A 20,195-nucleotide genomic window follows, 5' to 3' on the forward strand; every position below is an offset into this window, starting at 1 on the left:
CTCACTGACTTCCACCGACTCTTGATCAAGCAGCGTCATGATTTAAAAATTCTCGTGTTTTCAAATCCCTCATTGGCTGCACCCTTCCCTATCTCTGTCATCTCCTTCAGCCCCACAACCCTTTGGAGATATCTGCACTCAGCTAATTCTGATCCCATATTTTAATCACTCCATCATTGATCGGTTGCCTGGTCCTGTGCCCTGGAATTTCCTCCCTAAACATTTCTGCCTCTGTATCACGCTTTCCTCCTTTAAGACACTACCTAAAACGTACGTCTTTGATCGAACTTTTGATCATCTGACCTAATAGCTTCCCATCTGGCTCAGTGCGACATTTTGTATTATAATGCTCCTGTGAAGCACCTTGGGATTTTTCGTTATGTTAAAATTGCTATAAGTTGTTGTTGTATGGTTGTATGGAATAGTACCAGGAAGCTGATGGCCTCAAAAAGGATTAAAGTGACCAGATTTACAAAAACGGGGCACATTGAAAAACATTGGGAAGGCAGGAGTCCATGATGATGCACATGTTGGAGGACCAATGGCTAGAGTCTGGGGAGGAGCAGTTGTAGGTAGGTGGTCATGTGAAGACATCATCTGCAATGTGTCCAGTCAGAGTTGGCACTCCAATTAAGACAATCGATTATTGAAGGGAGCAGTTACAAACCACAAACTTTTGTTTCAATGATATTTCTGCCTCATTTTCTTAAAAAAAATTGAACCAAGGTTTCGTTTTCACAAGATCTCAGAATCCTCTATTCCACTCTTACTTTACTGTGCAATGCACAATGGTAAGACCAATTTCCATTTACAAGCCTTGTATATTTTCATTTGCACTTGAGATTCTAACAATGGATGTTTTCAGACAGAAGCTGAAATTTAAGCTAGCAAACATACCACGAGTGTGGGGGATTTTGTTTGCATCCAGAGCCCCAAGCAGGAAAGCTTGCAATCTTTCGATGAGAGGTTTGGCTGAACATGCCAAGGCTCAACTGAACTTGCATGCCACCATCCTTAGCGCTGATTGGTGGTTTAACGATGGGTGCTGTTATGACACAGCAGATGGTAAATGCTTGTTGGATCTTAAACTGCTTCCCTTACAACAGTTTTCTCTCCTTTATATTTATTTTCCTCTTTGAATGCAAATTCCCATTGTTTCACTGTGTCTTTTGAACTTTACCTCTCTACTAATAAAAAATCTATCCTAGTATCAATTCCACCAGTAATTTTTGGGAAAAATAAATAAACACAGTATTTCTGCTGATTAGGTATACATTATACCCCTTCTTTGAATTCAAGCCACTATAGTTTGTTTAAAAATGCAAATGTTCCCATTACACTTCATATTCTCAAACTTCCTAATGTTTACCTAATTAACATTTCAAACCTAACTTCGCTTCTTATATCAAAGCACCCAGACTAGCTGCCTCTAATTCAATTAAGTCCCACACACATACACATAGAAACATCACCTATTGCTCTATTTTACAATAAGCTCCAATAACATTATGGAAATTATTACAGGCGCTGTCGACTATCTCATCAAGTGCGGCCTGTGGCTGGCAGGGGACTTCACTCCTTTTCTTTATTGGCCTGGAGGAGCACTCTTTCCCTCCTGGCGCTCAAAGAAATTTGTTTCTCTTATCTTGGAGGGTCTCAGTAGTCTGCATACCAGGTATACACCTACCTCAGCCTGATCAGGAAGCCAGAGCAGATTCCAGCTCATGTTCCAGTTAAAATGCAACCAACGGCCTTTTTACATAGCAGGACACCAATTTGCATAAATTTACTTGGCTCTCACCTGCTTTAGGCAGACCCCAAATTTATTTGCAGGTTCAAATCAGCACCATTCGAAAAGGGTTGACCTATTAATAATAACTAACCTCCTTGTTTTTAACAGCCCACTCACCTGGATTTGGTCCCTTAGTTTTATTTGTACACTTAGTGTATCTGAGTCTTAACAGCTGACTGAATTACTGTTTTTCCAAACCAACATTCATGTTAGTTTGTATTCAGTTAGCTGAGAGGCTTAGTTTTTATTGCAATGCAAACAAGCTGGTTGTATTGCTAGTGGATTGGGAGATTGCAAACAGTGCAGTCAGCTGTGACTTCTGTTAAGCAGGGTGATCCATTAATCGGGACAATTCAGTTTCCACCAAGATGTCCCACTGAGAAGGGTTACTGTAATGCATTTCGGGAGTTTCAATCAGCAAATTCACATAGTGTGGAATGTAGAAAATTCACACTAGAGGGTGCTCTCCTGCAGTTGTATAAGGCACATTGTTAGTATAGAGTAGTGAGAGCTTTCATTGCAGCTGGCCATGCACTACTTAATAGCACTACTTAATACTGTCACTGGTTGCCCAAAGTGGAAATATGTTTTATTTTCCAGCACAGAATCACTCACCTTGATGAACATGAGAAAAAATGTAATACATTTTTTTTACAATTCATTACATGGAGTTGGGTACAGTGTGTTTTGCCAATCTATACCTGATTAGAAAATTAGAAAAAAATTGTATTCCACAGCAGTGATAAGAACAGACTGTCATAGGTGTGTTTAACAAAAAGAAACATGTATACACATTGTACCTGTTTCAGCTAAACAAAATAAGTGACAGCCATTTGCTGACTCATTCCTCAGGGCAATGCCTTGACCAATCAGGCTAGTAAACAATGCTTGGCAGTTAACTGCCAGTCACCATCACTGGTGCATTCTCTATGGCAACACCTCTATCAATTAGAGTCCACTTGCCAATCAATCAGCACTGTCTTCTCATACAGTATAAATTGTTGTCTTTCCCTTATATTGGTATTCTTGTGGTGTCCTGATGAGTGCAAGACGAAAAGCTTCGACGTGTGTATTTTTTCAGCAATATTGTGAGAGTTAGTATTTTGAAGGAGGGAAAAAAATAATATGGTAGGAAGAGTAAAAAAGCAAGGTGAGAAAGCAGAAAGTAAATCAAAAGGCAAAGGAAACAGGCAAGGAGGGATAAGAACACAAGCAATTAATAATGAATGGATGAGAAGGAACAAGTAGTAAAAAAAAGTGAGATTGCCAAAAAATGAGTAAGGATAATGAAATGTGTGTGAATATACAAGACACAATTTAAATAAAATTATTCTTAACTATGCAGGGGGTATGATATAGAACGAATAGGAAGAGGCCATTTAGCCCCTCAAGCCTGTTCCACCATTCAATGAGATCATGGCTGATTGGCAACCTAACTCTATATACCCACTTTTGCCCCTATCCCTTAATACATTTGGATAATAAAAATCCATCAATCTCAGTTTTATAATTAAAAATTGATCTAGCATCAATTACCATTCGTGGAAGAGAGTTCCAACCTCTACTGCCCTTTGTGTGTGGAAGTTTTTTAATTTCACTCCCGAAAGGTCTGGCTCAAATCTTTAGACCACGACCCCTTGTCCTACACTCCTCAACCAGTGGAAATAGTTTCTTTCTATCTACCCTATCTGTTCCCCTTAACATTTTGTAAACTTTGATCAAATCATCCCTTAACTTTATAATTTCCTGGGAACAATACTAGCTTGTTTAATCTCTCCTCATAGCTTAACCCTTGGAGTCCAGGTATCATGCTGATAAATCTACGCAGCATTCTCTCCAAGGCCATGATCTTATTCCTAAGGTACAGTGTCCAGAATTGCTTGCAATACTCAAGGTGAGGTTAACCAGGGTTTTGTATAGCTGTAGCATAACTTCTAACCCCTTGTATTCTATTCCTTATGGTATAAAAGCCAGCCCTCCATTAGCCTTTTGGATTATTTTCTATACTTGCTTAGGACATTTAATGACCTGCGTATCTGGGCCCTAGTAGCTAAAGTAGAAAAATGAGATAGTTTTAGACAACTGTGAGCTTACTACTCCTGGTCATAATATGGCCTGGTATTAAGGGCCAAGCTTTAAAGACTCTCTGCATCATTTTGCATGGAAAACACCAATATTGTGAACTGTCTTATGACTGGGCAGGAAATCGTGTGCAGTTGCAATGTTTAAAGCTATTCTGCTTTGAAAGGCAGCACATTTCTTCCTGTAAACATGTCTGCAAACAGTTACGCAGGGCACTGAATTGTAACTTGTTGTGATGGTGTCCTTGAAATTCTGATGGAGGAAGCGGAGGAGTGGAACACCCAGACAAGCTGTCCAACAACAAAATGAATGCCATGAACATTATACCCGTGTACCTGGAGGCAGTGGAATTATTTACAATAACAACTTGTATTTATGTAGCACATTTAAAGTAGAAAAATTACCCTAGCTGCTTCACAAAATTGTAATCAGACAGAAGTGAACACCAAGCCAAAGAAAGAAATACCTGTAGTAGGGGAGTGACCAAAACCTTGCCAAGGACGTAGGTTTTAAAAAGAGTCTTCTAGCAGGATAGGCAGGTGGTCAGGCAGAGAAGTTTAAAAAGGGAAGCTCAGAGCAAAGAAGCTCGAAGGTTGAAGACATAGCCACCAATAGTGAGGTAAAGGAAATGGAGGATACACAATAGGCCAGACATAGAGGAACGCAGTGTTCATTGAGGATTGTAGGGCTGGAGAATGTTACAGAGATTGGAAGGGAGTGAGATCATGAAAGGATTTAAACACAAGAATGAGAATTTTAAATATTAGGCACTAGTGGAATTGGGAATCAATGTAGTTCAGTAAGCACAGGGTTGATTGATTTCTGGGACTTGATGTGTGATAGATTATAGGCAGCAGAATTTTGGTTGAGCTAGAGTTTATTGACTGTAAATAATAGGCCATCCTTATTCATTGTCCGCCCATACCTGCTCTGTGTCCCCAATACTCCCTCCATGACCCCTCATATTCCCCATGCCCTGTCCATGGTCCCCATGTATTCTCCATAACCAGTCACTCAGTATCCACAAAGGGCGGACTTCAGGAATCACATCTCACTCAAACACAATCATACTGAAAAAAACTGTCATAAAACACATTGAAAAAAATTAAATTCCCTTACCACAAAGACAGATAATCCTTTAATAACTTCTTAAAACTGTCAATCAAAATGTGAAAACAGTCCCCTGCTGGGAAAAATGGCTCTGAACCTTCTGAAACTTAGCCAAGCCTTCAGCTGTTATCACAACCCTTGGGAAATCTAAATAATGGAGACTATTGAAATTGCAAAAACAGATGGCTAATGCTTTTTTCTAAACTACACAGATGGCCTATCAATCAATGCACTCCAGCAGGTGTTTGTTTTTTTACTCTATGTGAAAGCTGCTTTTTTTTCAACCTTAAAGGGCTGGGGATTTAAATCACTTCAGATCATGGCACTTAATCAGTACTTATATCTGCCCTTCACAAGTGTTTAGGTCTTTTCCATAAAAACATGGCACCCACACCGTGGGTTAAGGCCTTTGGAGCAATGAAAATTGAGTCTGTAAGCACTCAGCAGTCAAGTCAAATGACCCTGCGTGTTTCGGATTTCCTGTCACCGCGATTCACACCCTGCCCCTTCCCCTGCCGTCAAAAATGGGATCTGACAGCAATGGAGGCAGGATTTCTGAATCCGGATCCCACCTACCATTTTTAAAGGTGTCCCAAATTTGACTCGGTGAAAATCAGGCCCACATCTTAAGATGATGTCACCAAGACTAGCATGTAGGTTATGGAAAAGAGCAGCCCAGGAATGGAGGCTAAAGTTACTGATATATGTGGGAAGAGAAACCACTACTGAAACTGCTCTGACTACCATCAGACAGATAAAAGAGGAACCAAACAAGGCAGTCTTACTCAGCTGCACAATAGAACAGAGCCATTGTGGCAAGATAGTGTAGTTGACTATGTTAAAGGCCACAGAAGAAGAAAAAACATGTCCCAAAGTTCTTTGCAGCCAATGACATGCTTTTGAAATGTTCTTAAAACAGTGACTAAATGAGAACATAACAAGTCGGATCTGGAGTAGGTCATAAGGCCCCTTAAGGCTATCCTGCCATTTACTAAGATCATGGCTGATCCTCAACCTCAATTCCACTTTCTCCCCAATTTCCATAACCCTTGATTTCCTTGGAGTCCAAAAGTCTATCGATCTCAGTCTTCAATAAACTCAATTCCTGCACATCCACAGCCCTCTTGGAGAAAGAATTCCAAAGATTCTCTGAGTAAAGCAGTTTCTCCTAATCTCAGTCTAAAATGGGCATATCCTGAGACTACACTGCCTGGTTCGAGATTCTGCAGTCTGGAGAAACACCTTGTAACTTCTACCCTGTCAAGGCCTCTCAGAATTTTCATGTTGCATCCTTCTAAACCTGAAACAGTGAAGGCCCATTCTATTCAATCTCTCCTCATAGGACAAGTCTCTCAACCCAGGAATGATCCAAGTGAACCTTTGTTGCACCACCGCTAAGCCAATATATCGTCCCATAGGTACAGTGATCAAAATGGTACATAGTACTCCGGTACCAAAGCACTATACAACTGCATCAAGACTTCCTTACTCCAGCCCCCCTGCACTGAAGGCCAACATACCATCTGCCTTCCTAATTGCTTGCTATACATGCATGTTAACTTTCTGTATTTCTTGTACAAAGACACTCAAAACCCTTTCAACACGAGTATTTAATAGTTTCCCACCATTCAAAAATATTCAGTTTTTCTACTTTTTTGTTCTTTTGTGGAATGTGAGTGTCACTGGCAACACCAGCATTTGTTGCACATCCCTAATTTCTCTACTCGTCCTACCAAAGTAACTTCACATTTTCCTATGTGTCACCTTCTTTCCCACTCAATTAATCAACTGATATCACTTTGCCACCTCTTTGCATCCTCTTCACTGCTTACTTTCCTACACCACTTTGTATTGTCAGCAAGCTCGGATACATTACACTTGGTTCCTTCATCCAAGTCATTGACATAGCTTGTAAATAGCTGAGATCCCAGCCCGATCCTTAGGTCACTCCAAAAGTAACAGCCTGCTTAACTGAAAATGTCCTGGTCTATTCCTGATTTATTGTCTGTCCTTTAACCAAACCTCTATCCATGCTAATAAACTATCTCCGATCTCATGAGCCCTTCTCCTGAGCAACAAGCTTTGTGTGGCATCTTATTGAATGTTTTTTGAAAATTCAAGTATACTACATTCACTGGTTCCCCTTTATGCAATGTAGGTAAATGCAGCAGCCAATTTGCAAACTTTGGATTGAGACAATGACCAGGCCATTTATTATAATAATATTGGTTGAGGTATAAACATTAACCAAGAAATCAGGAGAATTCCCCTGCTCCTCCTATAATAATACAATGGATCTTTTACGTACACGTGAGAGGACAGCTTAACGAAGGTATCACCTGTGGCTCGCTGATAGCACTCTTGCCTTTTAGTCAAAAGGTTGTGGATTATAAGACCCACTCCAGGGGCAGGATTTTACTGTTGGCGAGTGAGGGTGGAACCCACTGGCTGATGCATAAAATGACGTGTCATGATGTCGGGCGGAACTCCCATTTAATTTTTCAGGAAGGCAGGGTCGCAGCAAAATCAGCTGCGCACCCGCCGACCTGTCAATGGCCAAATTAGGCCATTGACAGATTAATTAAAGTAATTAGTGGATGTGCCCATCCAACCTTAAGGTTGGCGGGCAGGCCAGGAGCCCTGGCGGGAAGTAGAAAAAACATGAAACCTCATCCACAGGCGAGATGACGTTTCATGTAGGATTTTAAAAGTTTTAATAAAGTTTTGTTGGAAATTATGAACATGTCCCAACTCATGTGACATTGTCACATGAGGGAACATGTAAGGGAATTTTTTTTTCTATTTTTAATATTTTTGTATGTAGAGCCGATCTCCCTGAGGCAGTACTTAGCCTGGGGAAAATTCAGCCCCAGGAGCTGAACGAAAAATCAAAAAAGCTGACATTCCAGTGTGGTATGAGGAGGTCCTATACCATGGAAGATTCTGTGTTTGTGATGAGACATTAAACTAAGGCCTTGGTTGTCCACAGCACTATTTTTCAAACAAGAGCAGGGGGTTAACCCCAGTGTCCTGCCAATACTTATCCATCAATCAACATCGCATAAACGGATTATTTGGTCTCAGTCGCAATGCTATTTTTGGAAGCTTGCTGTGAATTAACTGACTGACACAACATTGACTGCACTGGCCGTAAAGCGCTTTGGGATGTCTAATGATTATGAAATATGAATGCAAATATTTATTTCTTTAACATCTCATTTGAAATAGTGCAGCTGCCCACAGTACTGCAGTGTCAATCTAGGTTATGTGTGCAAACCTCTGGAGTAGGACTTACACTCACAACCATCTTTCTCAGAGGTGACAGTCCTGCCCCTGATACATGCTGACAATCAAGAGGTTGAGAAGAACCAGAAAAGATTGTGTACCATGGTCAAAGTCGCAAAGAACATAGTTACAGAATAAGGGGCCACTCATTTAAAACTGAGATGCGAAGGAATTTCTTCTCTCAGAGGGTAGTGAATGTCTGGAATTCTCCAATCCAGATTGTGGAGGCTAGATCACTGAAAGTATTTAAAGAGGAGGTAGATAGATTTTTGAAATATCGGGGAGTTGATGGCTATGAGGAGCTGCACAAAAGAGTAGTAGAGGCCTGGGGCAGATCATCCATGATCTTATTGAATGGCAGGGCAGGCTTGAGGGGCTGAATGGCCTATTCCCACTCCTATTTCTTAAGTTCTTATAATTAGTCACTTTGATCAGGGCTGATGTTGCATCTTCTGCTTCCCAAAAATTCAAAATAATCATACTTTTATACTCAAAATTCTGGAGCTTCGTTGATTATATTTCTTACAGTTCCCCATGTGGCTAGTGAATTATGGCTGGGCACCCGACTCAGATGTAGCACCCTGGATGTACATTCTCATAACAATTAGTTCCTAATTCTTTTACGAATAATATAATACCATAACAATATTCTTGCAAAACAAAAACAAAAATACCTGGAAAAACTCAGCAGGTCTGGCAGCATCTGTGGAGAGGAGCACAGTTAACGTTTTGCTTTTATCTTAATGTTCTTGGAAAGGTTTGCAACCAGGCATGCCAGAAAGAACTAAAGATTTTGGTGCTGTTTTGAAGAATTTGAAGTAGTATGGATGAAGGTATATTTGAAAAAGGAAGATGTAAACTTGACTTAATGCTATGGAACCATTTCCAAGATATTAATCAGAGTAGCCCACTGACTGGAAAATAGAACTGAATATCTCAATAAAGCCTCATTTACATATATAAACTGGCAGCCACCAACAGCACCATAAAAAATTGCCAGATTAAACTAGCAGGAGGCGTTCAGTGGCAGGACAATTCTCGACCTTGATTTCGTTTGGTTTCACAAGTCCCAAACGACCGGTTTGCCATCTTCTATTATCCAAAATATGAAGCAGTTAGGAGCCTCTGCTTTTGCAGTGTTCACTGGAAGTGTGATTTTTGACAGTTATTAACCGTCACAAAAGAAAGATAGGATCCCTGCTCTCACATGAACTATGAAACCCTTAAAAACACACACACACTGCGAACCCCAAAGGTCTAATGGAGTCCTTCTGTCCTTGTATAGAAGGAGCCCCTTTCCACTCGTGAATTTCCGTCCCTTTCCGTCTCCATACCCGCCAAGGACGAAAGCGATTACCGACCGTTTTAATAAACAGCGGAATACAATACCACAGGATGGATGAATGAATGTAGTTAATGAGTATCCATGGACCGCAACGCGAACCGGCAGGGAAGGGAAGGGAGGGGAGGGGAGGGGGAAGAGTAGGGAGGAGGGGGGGAGGGGGGGGGAAAGAGGAATCCATTCGGCAATCTCCGGAAGAGACCCGCTTTCCAACCGAAAAGAGAAAAAAAAAACAATCGACGGCATTTCACCCTCGCACGGTCTCGGGAATCGACACACACACAAATCAAATTCCGCCCATTATAATTTCGCACCGGAGGAGATGTGCCGTTTAAAAAGCCGGTCGTTAATTTCCGTTCGTTTCCGCCGAAGGGGCCCGAAGCGGCAGCGGCAGCGGCGACGACGACGACGACAAAGACGCGCCTTTTAAAAAAAAACTGAAATAAATAAATAGTTTTTAATGCGATTTGACGTGATGTTTTTTAAAAAGTGTGAGTGTGAATGGGGTTGTTTGTCAGCGGGTTGTAAATAGTTTGCGGATTGTTGATGATATTTTGATTGAAGCGCGGGGGCCCCCCCGCACGCGGGGGATTCCGGGTAAAGTGAATTGATATTCAAAATGGCGGATGGAGCGTCCAAAGATGAAAAGCCAGGTAATGGCTCTAATTTTACATATTCATATTTCCATTTAGCATAATTTATTTTGCCTTATTACTGTATTTGATTGCGGGGCCAGCAAAAAAGAAAACTTTAATGCATTTCTTTCTGGTACAAACACAGCCGGATCGGCCGTTTCGACGAAGCGCATTCCGCCGAGGAATTTTTTTATATTAAAAAAAGGAAGGGGAGGAAAAAAATAAAACAAATAAAGGGAAAGCGAAAGACAGAGAGGGGAGGACAATTTTGACTTAAAAAAAAATTATGCAAAGTAAGCCGCGGCGTTTTACATTTTCTACTGTCTTTTTATCGATGCAAAAGCGCCCTATGCTAATTTGGGATCAAATATTAACCTCCGGTTATATTCAAGGATATAAAATAATAGAAAATGTTTCGGAGTGTTTTGTTGAGACGGGCAAAATGCGGACCGGCGGAACGGCTGAAGAAAGGGAACATATTAAAAATCCGTATCTTATTTGAGCGGGATCAAAATCTGAATGTGTAATATAGGCTGAAGGGGGTTTGTTTTTAAATCGTAGGAACGCCCCTCATGTTTAGGTGAATAGATTTAATAACTTGACGTCTGCGTTTGGTGTGTAATTTTTTTTATTATTGAGTCGGATGATCATCATTACTTTCCCCAGTCCTGAGCTCTAGTGAGCTCAGATGACCGAGAGTGCAAGCAGGAATGCTTATTAAAATCTGCCCCGAGGTTTTAATGAGCAATCTAGGCCTTGACTGATTTGTTTCGCTTTATTTTTTTTAATCGCTCTTGGTATTCAGATTACATAGCGTAACACCCGCATTTACTGAGACAGATTGCCAAGCGATTTGCAAATGTGTATTTACAATTTTCTGTTTTGATGTAATCCTGGATATTTAATTTTATAAACAAATACAAGATCCTACCGAATACGCTAGGTGGTTGCAACGCTTTGTTTATTTAGTAAAACTATTTGCTTAAAATCCCTTCACTGGTGTTTATTGTTCACTTCAGTTCGGATTTCAAGGAAGAAAATGATTAACGGCACGCCATTTATAAGTGCACAATATTTTTTTGCCTTGAAACACAATCACAAAAATACATTGGCAAATGTTTTAAGTAGTGTTTTGGGAGATTTTTTAAAAATATGAAACAAATATTAGCAGTTACAATAAACTTAGTACTAACTCAGTGGTGTACATAAAGCACTTTTAACTTTAACGGTAATGTTACAAATTAACTGATTTCTTTTTAAATCTGTGCCACTGTGTCTTGGTCTGTGACTTGGTTCTGAAAAATATATAAAAATGTGAAATAGATTTGCCATAGTAAAATCTTAAACTGCTGAATGTGTTTTAAAAATTTATACCCTTTAATCTGGTACATTTTTCTGTAAACTCAACAAATTAACAGTGCTCACAGATTTGTAAAATTTAAAGCACCGCCAACCTTTTTTTGTAGCTATATTGTTAAAGTTGTTTACATTTTCATTTTGAAAAGCTAACTTTTTTTTTCTAAATCCCAATTTTATCCTTCTGAGGGCATTGCTGGGCCACTGCTTTTCCATGACCACTATTGAGTTATTTCAGAATCTGCTGGGAGAACATGTGATTCAAAGGGGGTGAACAGTTTTCTAGTTCTTTCCCCATCTTTAAAAAAAATCCACTGTATGTGCCTGTTGCCTTTTTAGGTGGAACTTTAGATGGAATGCCAAAATGAATAGTACAAGACCACACCAAAATTTGAAAAGGCTAGTAGAATGAAGTAAATCAAAAATTAGAAAAATGTCATTAGCTTGTAGATTATGCTGGCAGGCTGTAATTATTGCATGTTCTCGTTCACAATATTATATTGAGAAGGTGGTGGGTTATCATTTTGTTCGGCATCTGCTGAGTAGCTTGCTAGCCCATCTTAAAGGTTTTGAGAGAGTCAAACCATGTAGTATGGACTATAGTCACATATAGGCCAAAACTGGTAGCATTGATAGAATTTCTCCATGAAAGGATGTGTATTTTGGATTTGTGACTGGTATATTTCATAACTTTTTACTGGTTGTTAGCCCACAAATTACCATGTTTATTTAATTCAGTTTCATAGGTAATATTATTTGAACCTTTGCATGGTTGGTCCAGTACCATAACCACTACACTGAATAGGTATTGCTGAGTTTGGCTCTTAAGGTCTGTAAAATGATGGTCGAGTATTTAAATTTTCCTATTTTGTGAATCAAACAGTAGGTGCTTTAGTGAGCTTTATAGGGAAGTCTTTTGGCACAATGGGTACTGTTGCTGCCTCTGAACCAGAAGTTCTGGGTTTGAGTCCTACTCCAGGACTTGAAGGCCAGAGAGAAGGTGCATTCATAAAGCAGCTAAACAGGTTGAGTATCAACCTGCAAATATTTCCAAAGCATGCTAATGGTAGGCGGTAAGAGCGGGAGAGATTCCTGGACAGCCATGTATGGAAAGAATGTTGAAGTCCCTACCATCACTATCCATAACTCCAGATTACAACATGTGTGTAAAAGTGCACATTGCTATAATAACTCGGACTCAGAGTGAATTTTAACATACCACCAGTAATGAGCTTTGATTTAGATGAGGGGCGATGAATGTATAGAATTTTGAGTTTAGAAGGATTAGAAGAAATTTGGGAAGAGCATCGAGTATTGATAAAGTAGAGAAAACAAAGTTACTGGAAGGAGAGTTGAAAGCATTGTTGATTTTCATGTGTCCTGTCTAGACATGAGATGGAAGTAATGAATGGTGTCTTATTTTAGTGGTCCTATTATCTTGATTTTCATAATAGATAGAACATTATGGGCGGAGAGAAGAGAGTCTGTTCAACACAATTCGTCAGGTTTAAATTTTACTTTTGGCAGACAACTGCATGACTTTAATTAAGGACCTGATTTTATTGTTTGCAGTTTCTACTCCTTTGGTATCTTGCACGTTAACACTTAAATCTACCCCTTTTTTTTTTACTATCCTAAAGATACTTTTGAAGGCAAGAAAAAGGATTTGAAGTAGAAGCATTCAGTCCAATTAGGTCCTTCACCTTTCATTTGTGCCCTTTTTTTCCCATAAATTTGACTTAACAGCATGGTTCTTTTCATAAGTAAGCTATTTGTTGGCATAAATAGTATCAGTTTTATGAATAAAGTAAATCAAGATGAAGTGTATTTTAAAACATACTATATCTAAAATAAATAATATTTGGTTTCCATGTTTGAAATTATAGAAGCTTATCTGCGTAAAGTAGATTATTTGTGAGGAATTGACTTGAATAGTTCTTAATATAGTTGTGACTCTGATATTTAGAGATAGCAGTCTAATCAGGAATGTCACTGAGATTGTTTTTGTCGAGCTATATCTTTGATGGTTGCAATGAAACTTGTTTTTCAATGGAAGGACAAATATTATACATCAAAATTTTACATTAATTGAATTGAAGATCTTGATTTTCCTTCCCAACATGTGGAGGCTGCCTGTTCTTCAAAGCTTAGAAGCTAGAAGGAATCCTGTGTTTATTACAATTCTTTCAATTGAATTTGCTAGCAGCTGGAGGAGGCAATCCAATTGCATTGTTTGAGGCTGTTCATTTGACTAAGGAAAGACATAACTTAAGAATTTCCAGGTTAACATTTTTCCTAATCAATTTTTAATTGATTTTTCTCATCTGAGTGTGCAGTTACAAACTTTATTTCCAGTTCTGAATGTTTTCTGTGACCTTTTAAGCACACCACGAGAAAAATACAAAATATTTCAATGCTTTTTTAAAATACCTAAACTGTGTAACCAGTAACTAAGGATTCTTAAATACATTTTTAATTGCTGATTAAAATCCCCAGTATTTGGATATTTTTGAGGTTCTGTTTATAATGTCAAAAACTGGAAGAAAATTGGGATGGGTAAATTTAATCCTACAAAAAATCCTCAATCAGGATTATTGCATGTTTTCTTGGATTTCTCTCACGGTCTCTTTAGGACAATAAGCATTTTTTGCCAAGGTGATAGTGAGTAAAGCTTTACTCCTGTGAACAATTATATGACAGATGAGAGACAGCTATGATATACCAACCATAAACCACTTTGAAAAGCTCTGCTCCATCAGTCCCACCAGGTATTACGCTTGCATCAATTCCTATTTTTCCAAATTTTCAAATCTTGGCAAAATTTTTATTAATATAGCTTTAAAACTCTATTGTCACCCATTTCACACATTTAGAATCATGCTCTACTCTGAAAACTATCAGTGTGATTAAATGCATTGGATACATAAGTCTGTTAGCAAACAAAACTGAATAAAAATATATTCAGATGGTAAAAACAATTGGTTGGTGTATCCTAGTATGATCTTAAATATGTTCCGGCTGCTGAGCTTACCTCAAATCTTTAATCTTCCAAGCCTGTTGAAAGAATTCTTTGCTGAAAATTAAGCACTTGAGGTGCAAATGCACAGCTGTGGTGATGCCATTGTGTGATTTTGTTACTAGCTTGCACATCTCTGGATGCAATTTTCACTGAAATGATCAGGGAGAACTCACTGCTTTTAAAGTCAGGCTTGTCTGTCTCTAATAGCAAAACATTCTGTTTTGTCCTTTTCATTGAATTGTTTCTAAATTCAGAAGCTCTTTTGTAACATAGCTTCATAGTGTTTTCAGTTCTCAAGTTTTGTTAAAGCCTTATATTCTCATTTAAAAGAAGCTCACTTCTAGATGCTCAATTTATGATTTTGAAGAATTTTCATATAATTTACTAAAATAGCATATTTGTAATGTACTTAATTTTAGCTGGGCAGTTTTTCATTATATATGATCAGTCATTTTATCAAAATTCCATTCCTAAATATATATGATGGCTAAAGGATAGTATTGCAACTTATGATAAGGCATTCATTTCCTTTTATATGTAACTCTGCTTATTTATTTTCTATTAATGCTCTTACCCCCTCATTTGTTGGTGGTCTGAGTACTATGGTTTTGAATAAACAACTAGGAATCTTTGGGTACTGTCAGTGAGAAATTGGTGTGTGATATTTGCTTCCTATTTTCATATTTTGTTACATTTTATACCAACTTACCATTAGAAATTAGTACTTTAACACTTTCTCTCTCTCCAGAACGTTTGCAACCTTGATGTATTTGATGATGAGATGAGCTTTCGACCACATATCTGTTCCATGACTAAGGCTGCCTACTTCTACCTCAATAACATCAACTCTGCCTCAGCCCAGATCCATGTCTTTCTTGGCTCTAGACTTGGCTATTCCAGCACACTCTCTGTCTCCCATCTTCCACCCTACATAAATTTGAGCTCATCCAGAACTTTGCTACTCATACCCTTACACCAAGCCCTATTCATTCATGATCTGTGCTTGCTGATGTACATTGGCTCTCGGTTAAGTCACGCCTCATTTTTAAGATTCCTTTCGAATCCCTCCAAAGTCGTACCCCTCTTTATCTCTGTAACCTCCTCTAGTCCTAAAGTCCTCCAAGATCTTTGCACTCCTTTAACTTTGGTCTCCTACAAATCCCTGATTTTAATCAAGTGGCCATGCCTTTGGCTGCCCTAAGCTCTGAAATTCCCTCCTTTAAACCTCTCTGCCTCCCTGAATCTCTCTCCTTTAAGATACGCCTTAAAACCTACCTCTTTGAGTAAGCATTTACTTGCTTGAACATCTTATCTGGCTTGGTGTCAATTTTTTTTTGTGATAATGCTCCTGTAAAAGTGTCCAGGGAACATTTTACTGCCTTATTGGCACTATACAAATGCAAATTGTTATGTCCATATTAATGCATATTTTACCGATCTGCACACTGGGTTCCCACAAAAACTCAAATTGCCTTCTGATTTTTTGCCCTCATTTTTTCATTGTAGAACCAGAAATTATTCTGCAAAATAAAGGTGTAAAAATGTATCTATGGAATTGTTTTTGACTCCAACATTTGTGCCCTTAGCTTCCTCAGTCCCTCACTGGAAATTCCTCCCGAAACCCTTATGCCTTCTCCACCTCTCTTGACTCCTTTAAGATGTTCCTAAACAAGTTTTTGGTCACCCTGCCTAATCTCACCATTGGTGCAATATTAATTATCACTGCACAGCTGTAAATTTGCTTAGGCCATCTTGCTAGTGTAAAGCCTCTTTATAATTGCAAGTTATTATTACCAAACTGCCCATGCATACATGTTATGCTACAGTTTTTTGACTTGGCATCCATTTTTGTCTGATTATATCTCTGATGTACTTTGAATTTGCAGCAGTGTCACTAGCAGATGGGTATGATTACAATGTGTCAAGTTGATATAGGCAGTTGGGAACATTAGGAACAAGATTATGCCATTCAATCCCTCAAGCCTGCTCTAGCTTTTATGTAGAAGAGAGTTGATTTTCTACTCAACTCTATTAACTTGCCTTTGCTCCATACCCTTTGATATCCTTGCCCAACAAAAATCTACCCATTTCTGTCTTGAAAGCACCAATTGTTCCAGCATCCATTGCCTTTGAGGGCATAGTCCCAGATTTCTTCTTCTTGTGTGAATGAGTGTTCCTGATTTCACTCCTGAAGGCCTAACTCTGCTTTTAAGATTATGCCCTCTTGTTCTTGCTTTCCCCATCAGAGGAAATAGTTTCTCTGTATCTATCCTATCAAATTTTTTAACGTTTTGAACACCTTGATCAGATTACCTTTCAATCTTGTATACTTGAGGGAATACAAGGTGAGTTTATGCAAGATATTCTCATAATTTAACCCTCTAAACCCTGGTTTAATTCTGGTAAGTGATACATTCAGATTACATTCAGTTTGGATGTAGGGTTTTGTAACAGGAATATAAAAACAAAGACAGAATGTATGACTTTAAAATAGAGATTGAAAGAGGTCTCTGCTGCCTGGTGGTCCCTTGGCCTTTAAGCCTGTTTCTCCTGATGACTTAATTTTGTCCTGCTTCCTAATGTTCGACACCCTGACTATTAACTAATGAGTCAACAGCTACAGGAACTATGAGAGTGAGACATGCAGTTTGAAGCTTGGGGTTTTGTATTCCAGTATGTCAGAAATCTCAATGTACTATTATGGTGAAGTGCTATGAGGTTATTTGTTACATAAGTAAACCTGATGGCCATTTTATTCACCAAAGGATCCCAGAAATGGCAGTGAGATAATGCCAAGGCAATCCATTTTGGGTGCTGTTAGTTGAGGAGTGAAATTTGGTCAGGGCACTGACGCTTAGATAAGGTTAGAATAGTGCAGATTCGGAAACTAAGAATTGTGAGAACTCACCACTGCTTGCATAAATGCCACACCACAATGTCTATAATTTCTACCTAAATTTCTAACAAGAAGACAGCACCTTTGTTTAATGCCTCATCAGAAGAATTGCATTGCCAACCATGCATCATTTCTGTAGTACTGCACTGGAGTATTTGCTTAAATACATTTTACTCAACTGATATCTGGGATGGGGGTGGCGGTGGTGGGGGTTATCTTACGAGGAAAGGTTGGATAGGCTGGGCCCATATCCATTGGAGCTTAGAAGATTGAGAGGTGATTTTACTGAAACATAAGATCCTGAAGGGATGTGACAGGGTGGATGCTGAAAGGATATTTCCCCTTGTGGGGGAGACTGGAACTAGGGGACACAATTTAAAAATAAGGAGTCTCCTATTTAAGATGGAGATGACAAGTGGGTCGTGAATCTTTGGAACTCTCTTCCACAGAGAGCGGTGGAGGCAGGGTCAGTGAATATTTTTAAGGCAGAGGTAGATAGATTCTTAACTAAGGGAGTCAAAGATTATCGGAGGTAGGCAGAATGTAAAGTTGAGGCCACAATCAGATCAGCCATGAACTTACTGAATAGTAAGAGCAGCTCAAGGGGCCAAATGGCCTATTATTGCTCCTAATTTGTATGATCGTATGGAGTGGAGCAAGATTACAGTCTTCTGACTCAGTGTTATCAACCAAGCTAACAGTAAGTTCTCCTGTACACAAGCAACACAACAGAAGATCAACTGGTACCAACAATAGTACTTACTTTTTCAACACACTGCTATGAATCGCATGTGCTACATAAAGTTTTGTTAACATTAATGAGGTAACTTGTGCTAAAAATCTGCTTCTGATGTCTTTACCAGAATATTTGTCAAAGAAAGGTTTATTATAAAATGTTGTCACAAACAGCATATCCATTGGGTCATTTTGAGAAACAGGAGGTCACTTCAGGATCTGCATTTCTGTTGAAAGCAAAATACTGCGAAAACTGGAAATCTGAAACAAAAACTGAAATTGCTGTAAAAACTCAGGTCTGACAGCATCTGTGGAGAGAAAGACACAGTTAACGTTTCGAGTCTGTATCACTTCTTCAGAACTAAAGAGAAGTAAAAATGTGAAATATATACTGTTTAAGGTGGGGTGGGACAGATGAAGCTGGATAGAAGGTCAGCGATAGGCGGAGGCAAAGGAGAGTTTGCGAAAGTTGTCATGAACAGAAGGTCAAATGGTGGTGATACTGGCTAAGGGAGATGCAAATGGTGACATTAAGAGTAGAAAGCAGGATGAGCAAGCGACAGATTGCCCTAGGGGTGGGGTGGGGATGGGATGATAATTTAAAAATAAATATAAGAAAAAAGGGATGAGGATGGAGGAGAGAGTTCATGATCTGAAGTTGTTGAACTCAGTATTAAGTCCGCAAGGCTGTAAAGTGCCTAATTGGAAGATGAGATGCTGTTCCTCCAGTTTGCGTTGAGCTTCACTGGAACATTGTAGCAGGCCAAGGATGGACATGTGGGCATGAGAGCAGGGTGATGTGTTGAAATGGCAAGTACAGGAAGGTCTGGGTCATTCTTACGGACAGACCAAAGGTGTTCCTCCGTCTGGCTGAACTTGTTCTCTCACTGAATAATTTCTCCTTAAACTCGTCTCACTTCTTCCAAATAAAAGGTGTGGCAATGGGTACCCGCAAGGGCCCCGGTTATGCCTGTGTCTTTATGGGGTATGTGGAACATTCCTTGTTCCAGTCATACTCAGGCCCCCTCCCACAACTCTTTCTCTGGTACATCGATAACTGTTTTGGTGCTGCTTCATGCTCTCGCCTGGACCGGGAAAAATGTATTAATTTTGCTTCCAATTTCCACCCCTCCACCACCTTCACATGGTCCATCACTGACACTTCCCTTCCCTCCCTTGACCTCCCTGTCTCAATTTCTGGTGATAGACTGTCCACCAATATTCATTACAAGCCCACCGACTCCCACAGCTACCTCGACTACAATTCCTCACATCCTGCTTCCTGAAAGGACTCCAACCCATTCTCTCAGTTCCTTCGCCTCTGTCGCATCTGTTCCAATGATGCCACTTTCCAAAACAGTGCTTCTGACATGTCTTCCTTCTTCCTTAACCGAGGTTTCCCAACCATGGTGGTTGATAGGGCCCTCAACCGTGTCTGACCCATCTCCCATGCCTCTGTCCTCGCACCTTCCTCTCCCTCCCAGAACCATGATAGGGTCCCCCTTGTCCTCACTTTTCATCCCACCAGCCTCTGCATTCAAAGGATCATCCTCCATCATTTCCACCAACTCCAGCATTATGCCACCACGAAACACATCTTCCCTTCACCCCCTGTCGGCATTCTGTAGGGACCGTTCCCTCTGGGGCACCCTGGTCCATTCCTCCATCACACCCAACATCTCAACCCCCTCCCTCGGCACCTTCCCATGCAATCGCAGAAGGTGCAACACCTGTCCCTTTACCTCCTCCATCCTCACCGTCCAAGGGCCCAAACACTCCTTTCAAGTGAAGGAGCGCTTCACTTGCACTTCCCTCAATTTAGTCTATTGCATTTGCTGCTCTCAATGTGGTCTCTCTACATTGGAGAGACCAAACACAGACTAGGTGACTGCTTTGCGGAACACCTTTGGTCTAGACCTTCCTGTTGCTTGCCATTTCAACAC

General features: G+C 39.8%; 1 protein-coding gene across 8 annotated transcripts in view; it reads left to right on the top strand.

The window, feature by feature from the left end:
* The first annotated feature begins 9,945 nt into the window (after positions 1-9,945).
* Positions 9,946-20,195, top strand: part of LOC121290366 (POU domain, class 2, transcription factor 1-like) — a 260,691-nt gene continuing 250,441 nt past the window's right edge. For 3 of the 8 annotated variants that reach the window (XM_041210745.1, XM_041210749.1, XM_041210748.1), the window contains exon 1: positions 9,947-10,264. In XM_041210745.1, the coding sequence (XP_041066679.1) occupies positions 10,231-10,264 (34 nt within the window). In that variant the 5' untranslated portion in view covers positions 9,947-10,230. Of the gene's footprint in view, positions 10,265-20,195 lie in introns of all 8 variants that reach the window. The other 5 variants (XM_041210746.1, XM_041210750.1, XR_005945788.1 and 2 more) reach the window with 3 other exon arrangements.

Source organism: Carcharodon carcharias, chromosome 18, assembly GCF_017639515.1.
Source record: "Carcharodon carcharias isolate sCarCar2 chromosome 18, sCarCar2.pri, whole genome shotgun sequence".
NCBI classification, from domain to species: domain Eukaryota; kingdom Metazoa; phylum Chordata; class Chondrichthyes; order Lamniformes; family Lamnidae; genus Carcharodon; species Carcharodon carcharias.